Source organism: Ipomoea nil, unplaced genomic scaffold (assembly GCF_001879475.1).
Source record: "Ipomoea nil cultivar Tokyo-kokei standard unplaced genomic scaffold, Asagao_1.1 scaffold2826, whole genome shotgun sequence".
NCBI lineage: Eukaryota > Viridiplantae > Streptophyta > Magnoliopsida > Solanales > Convolvulaceae > Ipomoea > Ipomoea nil.
The window spans coordinates 1,397,789-1,406,509 of NW_017619254.1; the positions used below are offsets into that span (position 1 = coordinate 1,397,789).

Here is an 8,721-nt window from a genome sequence, read left to right on the forward strand (position 1 = left end):
CCAACCACCGCCACCACCACCATCTCACCGCCGCCGCCGCCACCACCACCATACCACCGCTACCACACCACCACCACTACCACCATCGCCGCCGCCATACCACCGCAACCACCGTCACCGCCACCACCACCATACCACCGCAACCACCGTCACCACCACCATACCACCGCAACCATCGCCGCCACCACCACCATCACACCACCGACGCTGCCACCACCACGACCATACCACCGCAACCACCGTCGCCACCACCACCACCATACCACCGCAACCACCGCCACCACACCATCACCACCACCACTACTACCACCGTCATACCACCACCAGTTATTATTATTATTATTATTATTATTATTATTATTATTATTATTATTATTATATAACAAATAACACCACCACCACCATAATATTTTTGATATATTATTAGTTATTTTTTTTAATATATTTAAAATTATTATTATTATCTAATCTAAAAACATAATAAGTGTGAATGAAAGTTATACCCCTGATTTATGTCCGTTTTTTCCGTTAAGTTTTTTTGTACATTATACTCTAAAGGTTGTACATTAAAATATTTTGGACAAACATACCCCGACCGTTATAACTTCCGTTATCTTTTCCACTGTTGTTACCATGCACATGCATCCACCATATATTTTCTTATCTTCTTCATTAATAATAATATATACACATTAAGTATTTGAGTTATATGTTAATTATTACATAAATATAAATATCAAATTTATAAAAATAATTTACATTATTATTATTATTTAGAATAATTTAAATATCTAAAATCTAAATAAATTTAAAATTTTAATATAATGTATTAATATTGGGCACCTATTTTTTGCGCATCGCACATAAAAAATATTAGTATTATTATACATGTTGTAATATTCTAAATAAAATAATAAAAATATTTAATTATACAATTCTACTCATTTTTAAGAAAATGAATTAAACACACAAAAACAGTTTTCAGAATACAACCAAACACGAAAAAGAAAAATATTTTCCAAAAAATAACTCATTTTTCAGAAGTCATTTTCCTGCTTTCCAAACGGACCATTAGTTTAGCGTTCATCTAATATTTGCTATTGGCTCAGTGTCAAGAACAAAAGTTTGATTTGTATTGAGGTGTCGGTGGAGTTAAATGTCGTTAGTCGAAGAAAATACCCGAACCCGTCGGGTGGGGAAAGTTAAGTGCGACATCTTACGCGCTGACCCGACTGCTAAAATGTCCCCCATACATTCTAACGATATTTTTAAAAAAATATTATATATTATATTATTTCTAATCAATCCCTGAGAAAAAGAAAAAAGAAAAAAGAAAAAAGAAAAAGAAGAGAAGCTGGCCAGAAGTCTCATCACTTTCGTTGGTGGATCGCATGCCATTGTTGACGCCGTCTGGGAGAGGAAATTATAATCGAATTATCGATAATTAGGCTTAGGAATAAGCACAATGACGGCAGGGGAGTCGATGAACGGCGGGATCGTCGCCGGAGGGGACGGAGACATCGAGGGCGGGCAGTTGGTGGAGCTGGTGGAGACGTCCATGTTGCCTACTGACGCAACATCTGATCCTCCTTCCGATGCCGAGGCTCCCGCAGATGATGCTCCGGTTGCCATTACCGATGACCAAATCACTCCATTATTGCCCAAAACGGAGAGGCCGAAGATCAACATCTTCACTATCTCGTATCCTAGGCGAAAGTCTAATAAGGTGATTTTTTATTTTATTTAATTTCAAACTGGAAATATCGTTTTGAAACAATTGTTATTGAAATAAGATATATACAATAATGTAATTTGAAGTCCAATGGTCATTTGATGCTGAAATTGTTGAAGACGTCATAATTGGAGAATATCACGCAGGATTTTTTTAATCATATACTGCTCTTATGTGGTGGGATCACTTTTAGTGCGACTAGTTTTGAATTGGATTTCTTTAAGCAGAGCCTTGCTATATTAATTCATAGTTTGTCTAACATATTAAGAGAAAAATGAGCAACATTGCTTTCTTGCCAAACTTTACTACTGATATATCTTCTATTAACCAGTTAAACAAAGTTTACTTCACCATGCTGTATCAGTAAGAAAACTTCTCTATATATCCTCTGCCTGTTACAATATATTTTACATTTCTTTTTGGAATATTCTTAAATGAATTAGTCATTCTATTAGATTTGGACCTCACAGGAGCAAGTAATAAGAACATCAGAATCCGATACATCACCATTTACGCAGTTTATAATATGGGCATGGAGTGGATCAAGGTACTCTGGTCTGGTATGCATGGCCATCTCATCTGTAATCTATTGTACTATGGATGTTGTTTCAGAATTTTTTACAGGTCAGTAATTCTCAATCCATATATGTATATACAAGTAATGTAAACTGTTGCTATATGTCCATGCCTCTTCAGTATTCCTCTCTTTTTGCTAGATAGCTGCTAAATAAATTTTAGCCTGCATCAATTCTTTATATTTCTTCTCATATTTCTTAACGTTATTTTATTTCTTTTGTTATTTATACTTGCAGGTCAATCAATTCCTCTTTTTGAGATGGTGTTTACAAGATGTACATTGCTCTTGATTCTGTCATTTGTGTGGTTGAAGAGAACTGGACAGCCAATTTTTGGCCCAAAGAATGTCAATACACTTATGGCTTTAAGAGCTGTGATTGGATATTTCTCATTATTAAGTTTCATTTACTGGTAAGAGGTGCTACCTTGGATAAACCCAACCCACACACGCACACACAAAACAATAAGAATAAGGAAAGATTTGTACATGCTACAAATTAAGTATTGGTTTTAAGGTTTACCATTCTGGAACATGATTTACTAGTGACAATGAGACAGTTGATTCTTTCAGCATTCAAAGATTGCCATTGTCCCAGGCTATTGTATTGAGTTTTACCACTCCAATCATGGCTTCAATTGTTGCTCGATTTATATTGCATGAAAAGTTGAAAATCACAGAAATTGGAGGTATATTCCTTTGTGTCATTACAATCTGTAGTATACTTCCATGAAAAAATTATGGTCAAGATGTACTGTGTGCATGTAGGAACTAACATTATATGGCAAGCATAACTAGAAATGAGGCATTCCAAGCATATACTAGTGGCCAAATTTGTGTGTCTTTAAATTTTGAACCTTAGATCAATGCTAGAAAAACACATGTTTCTTTTTCTCATTGAGAATGTAAGTGTACTTAGTGCTTGTTTGGCTTGGTTTTAGTTTATTGAAAATCAGGCTTTTTTGAAAAGTCTCAAACTCTAGCTTCTTGAAAAAGTGACTTTTACCTATTTAGCTGCAAAAGGCTTTCTCCTCTCAGTGTTTTTGCTTTTTAGAGTAGATAGGCTCTGAAATAACTTGGGTCAAACAAACACATAATGTTTACCTATAAAGAGAAGCCATGAAGTTATTGGCTTGAAAATATTTAGATTTTCTTTGTGACTTTGTTACATATGTTGCTTGACCTTGGAGTAATGTTGTGAATTCATATCAATAAAGATCTTTCTTCCCATCTTCTTTTTTTTTTTTTTTTTTTTTTTCAATATTAGCATTATATATTTGTGATACCGGAGGTGCACTTTACCTTCTCTGTTTGTCATCATTGTTTTGTCACCTATGCAGGTCTAGCCACCAGTTTCTTTGGTGTGCTCTTTCTTTTTCAACCAATGGTCATCACAAAAGGTACATAAATTTGTTAAAGAATTACACATAATGCTATATGGGCCTGACACCTTCAACTTTTGGGGCCCATTATTCCCATAAAAGTTGGAAATATATCGAGCAAAAATACTGAAATTCACAATCAGTGTTTAAAGACTCATAAATTTCATAGAGTTGTAGGTTCAAATTTAATTATGCTGAGAAAATCATGTATGCTTCTGGGATCATAACTAATTTTCCTAACCAATCTTCCACATTCCTGATTTATCTTTTTTATTTTTATTTTTTAAATATGACTTTGCTATGTAATCATACTGGAATATGGAATGATTATGTTAACACTCTGCTTCTAATACAGGCAGTCACCCTTCTGTTGAGGGGAATGAAAGGAAATGGTTAGATTAGAAGTAGAAGACAAAAAAGGATTGTAAAAACATGAAACGTTGGCATTTATGGTCTGTTAAAGTAAAACACTGAAATAAAATTGTCTTTGGTTTGTAGAATGTAGCCATGTAGGTCTGTTAAAGACTTTCATGTCTTTTTTGCCAAGGGAAATATGGTTCATCACTTCATCCGCATTCCAATCACACAGTTATTTTATGTGAATTCTTGTGCATATTACATACTTAATTATGTACTTCCAGGAGCTGTGCCAAATGCTGTAGGCAATAATGAATATCTCCGTGGAAGCCATCATATTTATGCAGTTTTGGTTGGTCTATGTTCATCTATTTTTGGTGGAGTTAGCTACTGTCTTACAAAGGCAGGAGCCAAGACAACTGATCAACCAGTGTAAGATAACTGGCTATCTTCTCTGATACTATACACTGCTTGGTCATGTGTTTTGATTCTTTGATCTGGAGTTTTCCATATATTAAGACTAGCACCATCAGCTTGCTTCCTGCATAGTTAAAACATGTTTCTTTTTAGCTTTTAATGTGCTTTACATTTCCTAAAACATTCATGTTTATAGAAATATTTGTTACCTAGTAATCAGGTTTTTCTTCAATATATTCGACTCAATAGCCTGAGAGCTCCTTTACGGCTGTTTCCTCAATAGTCAATATACATCAATCATCACACATTGAAAGAGAGTGAAAATCTTATGTCTGAGTCTCTGTTTAACTGTTTGTAGTTTAACACGCTTGGTTAACAGTGGTGTTTTTTTAAAACAACTGCTTGTTTCTGTTTCTGGATATTAAATTTCAGGCTCACAGTTTTTGCATTTGGTCTATTTGCAAGTCCTGCTGCTGGAATATGTACCTTTGCTTTCCAGGTAAGATCTTTGTTTTACCCTGTGCTACCATGTAATATGCTGACTGTAAAACAAAATTAACAATTTTTAGTTAACTGCTTTGAAGAAAAGGTGAAAAAGGTGCATTTGCATGCATATGAATCTTGTAGTGAACATGTCATTAATTTCGTTATATGATCTCGGTTTTGACTAAAGCCTTCCACTGTTATGAATATATTTAAGAAACTTTAGTTTATCTGATGTTATTTTGTACACTGAAGCTCAATGAAGTATACTGCGTCATGTATCTTTACTACTTAATCTGATTTAGGAAAAAGATTGTCACGTTATCTTAATACGGAGTATTAGTTTGAGTTCCTAGATTTCCATGAATGACAACTAGGCCATCTATGCTTAGAGTGTACAAGATACTGTGTTAGTTTGTACTTGGGAATTTATCTTCTTCTCCCTAAATTGGCTCTCATTTAGCATATTCAATAGCTTACAATGGAAAGCCATAATTTATTACATTTGCGAAAAACAAGGTGGTTGTAACTATGGGCTGCTTGCTGTTAGAACTTTTTGCCCCTTTTCACCCGGCCTTTTGTATTAGCATGTTGATGCCGCTGCTTCTTTCTTAATTCCTTTAATTATTCCATGCAGAACTTTGTACTTCCCAGTTTCTATTCTCTGCTTCTTATGATTGTCCTTGGGGTACTGGCTTTCTTCGCAGAGGTTCTAACCTGACCTTGTCCTCTGATCTACGCATTTATGTAACCCAACAATTTCTATCCGAATATGGACTTACAACTCTTTGTGTTCACAGATAACTCTAGCAAGAGGGCTTCAGCTTGAGAAAACAAGCAGAGTTGCCAATGTCCTGTATCTTGAGGTACGGAGCTCATGTAATTTATTGCATCAAGTATACAAATTTCAATAACTTGCAAATAAATAGAGAATTATCATTGGCATGACCATGAAACTAAAATGTATGTATAAAACTAAAAAGCTTCCATAAAATATGCATGGCATGAAATGGTCTTTTCTGCGTGTGAAAGCTAAAGGAGATCCACAGGATATTCTGAGAACACAAATGTTGATTGTACCATACAATTAAAATCGCCCAAAATGCCCCTATCATTGATATTAGGGAAAATTGCACTCGGGTAATTGTAAGATGTGTTCTTGTTGGTTTTGCTCACTTCTCATCCATAAAATATAATTGACGTTGCAAATTTCATCATTTTTCTAACAAAACATTAGTGACAAAATTTGTAACTTCAATTATAGCTTAGAGACGAAAAGTAAGCACGACCTGGTAGAATGTTACAACGTTAGGGAAGATGAGAAGTGAGCATGACCAACGTTGTGACAGTATTATAGAAGAGAGTGGTGATATGTTTGCCTTCCCATTTCAGGCAGCCCTATCTCAGTTGTTGAGAATGGGTACTTCAAGAATCGCATCCTTTAGTAGGTTAGTGGGATGTTCACTAATTTTAATTTCAGCAAGTTGCACAATGTATTTTGGACATGAAAGAGATTGAAGGACAGCAGGCAAGTTCACCTTTGGTGCTACTAATCATTGGGTTGATTCCTGAAGTGAGATACAGAACTTACGCGATGCTTGTTTTGGTAGCATTAATTTGATGAATCTGCTTCTGTACTGTACATTCTGTCCAATTTTTGAGTTGTGAAGTGTGTAAATATTGAGGCCAAAGTTTATTTTGTTCAAAACAGCATCCATCCAAAGGGAAAATAAATTAAATCAGCAAATGGCAAACCTACACTGCCGCGTTTTCAGATCCTAGAAAAAAAAAAAAAACAAAACCCTACTGGCTACTATGTGTTCACAGATAACTCTGTTTCTTCGGAAAAAAAAATGAATTTTCACTTTAGTTCCGATTCTTTGTTCAAATTAATCTGTGCAGATTTTGTTCAGTACATCAGATATGCATTTAGGCCATCGCCACTGCCAAATTTCTCTACCATAATTAAAATAGACTCACGCCAATTACACCAAACATTCTACACTAAAATAATTTGAGTCCGTATAAAATTAGTTTAAAATTAATTAGTTGAATACTCCGTATAAAGCATAATTTGTGACAAAAATAAATTCAGTTAGTAACATTATTATAAAACGAATTTAAGTAAAATATATATATATATATATATTCAATATTAGTCTATAATAGAAAAAAAACTTAAGAATACAAATTCAGTATTTTATTTAAGTAAATAAAATAATACAAATATAAAACAAATAAATGATACATTTGACATTATATACAAATATAGACAAGGGCAAAAAGGGAAAAAAAACCCCCACTGGCGCCACATTATTCATTTCCGCTATTTCTTTTCGCATTCGATGCTCCATTTACCGCAGGAAAACATGAAGGAATGGTGATTTGATGATGCCATTTGCCTTTATCCCTTGGAGACGCTTTTATAACATTCAAAGTCTACTCTGCTGAAAATGTATCTTCAACCCATAAGGATACAAGAGAAAAAAGAATATAATTTGACCCCCATCTATCAGAACAAATAGCCTCTGTTGAACCACTTTTATATAAAAACATTCTCAACAAGAATATTTTAGACAAGTTTATCAGCAAAAGATTAAACACGCTTTTTCAGAAGGATTGGGGGGTGGGGGGCGGAGATTTTAGTTGGTATTTATTCTAGCAAATTCAGAACTGTTATGTCATTAATGCAAATTAAACGACTAGCAAATGATGTGTTATTGGGTAATTAGAGTGAAGCCTCAGATAGTCGATCTGACATCAGGGTGAATTCAGACGGTAATTCCAAATATGTTAATTACAATCCTCATCGGCAAATCTTAATTAAAAGTCTACTCCGCTCAAACCTTCAACCCATTATAAGATACATGATAAATAAGAAAATTATAAAACAGTAATGGGGTCATTAATGCAAATTAAAGGACTAGCAATTGATGTGTTATTGGGTAAAATTAGAGAGAAGCCTCAGATAGTCGATTTGACATCAGGGTGAATTCAGACGGTAATTCCAAATATGTTAATTACAATCCTCATCGGCATTCTCAAAATAAATAAAAAATCAAAAAAAAAAAACTTTTTTTAAAAATGTAATCGCACAAAACGGCTCTATGAAGGAATGGAGAATCCATACATAGGTTCCTATATAATGCGAAATTGAATCGATTTCGGTTCAATCATAGCATCGCCGGTCACTGCTACAATATGCTATCGGCGACGTGGCATCGAACCTTTCCCCTACAATCTTAAAAGATATAAAATCATCAAAATTCAAAAAATCAAATTGAAGAAAGACCTCAGAGACCCGTTCCAAATCACACACACAGCCGTGGTGACAAAGCCAACGAGCCGCCCAAACTTTCCCGACCAGATGAACCAATTCTCGCCGTGAAACGGCGAAAACATGGGCAAAAGGTGGATGGGAAAAGATGGACGGAGCGGAGCCACACCACCACCGCTGCTGTTTAGAGCGTCATACGGCACTTCCTATTCTTTGGGAATTCTTCCTCATCGGCAACAATCAAACAACTACGATAGAAATAATCAATCAAAACCATAAAACCTTAAAAACAGAGAATGTTAGCCACAGCGCGGATAGCCTCCCCTGAGATAATTACAGGAGACTCGAAAGACGAGGTGGCTAATCAATATAGCTTATGAATTAATGTTAAGTGCTGCTGTATGTTAAGCTGAGCGGCACTTGACCGTCCATAAGCACAACCTAATTAGCTCAAAATCTGCAACACGAAATAAAGAACATTAAAAATTCAAATCACAGC

The 8,721-nt window shown here is 35.1% G+C and overlaps 1 protein-coding gene across 2 annotated transcripts; it reads left to right on the forward strand.

Annotated features, from left to right (window-relative positions):
* Positions 1-1,319: 1,319 nt before the first annotated feature.
* On the forward strand, positions 1,320-6,719 carry LOC109158920 (probable transport protein YPL264C). Of its 2 annotated transcripts, none has more exons than XM_019306833.1 (10): positions 1,320-1,726; positions 2,188-2,356; positions 2,545-2,719; positions 2,880-2,995; positions 3,647-3,706; positions 4,330-4,477; positions 4,895-4,961; positions 5,583-5,654; positions 5,746-5,811; positions 6,338-6,719. In XM_019306833.1, exons 1-10 carry the CDS (start codon positions 1,466-1,468, stop codon positions 6,461-6,463), a joined length of 1,260 nt encoding a protein of 419 aa, XP_019162378.1. In that variant the 5' UTR covers positions 1,320-1,465; the 3' UTR covers positions 6,464-6,719. The 2 variants fall into 2 exon arrangements, with proteins under 2 accessions (XP_019162378.1, XP_019162379.1); XM_019306834.1 differs by having other exon boundaries at positions 2,203-2,356.
* The last annotated feature ends 2,002 nt before the right edge of the window (positions 6,720-8,721 follow it).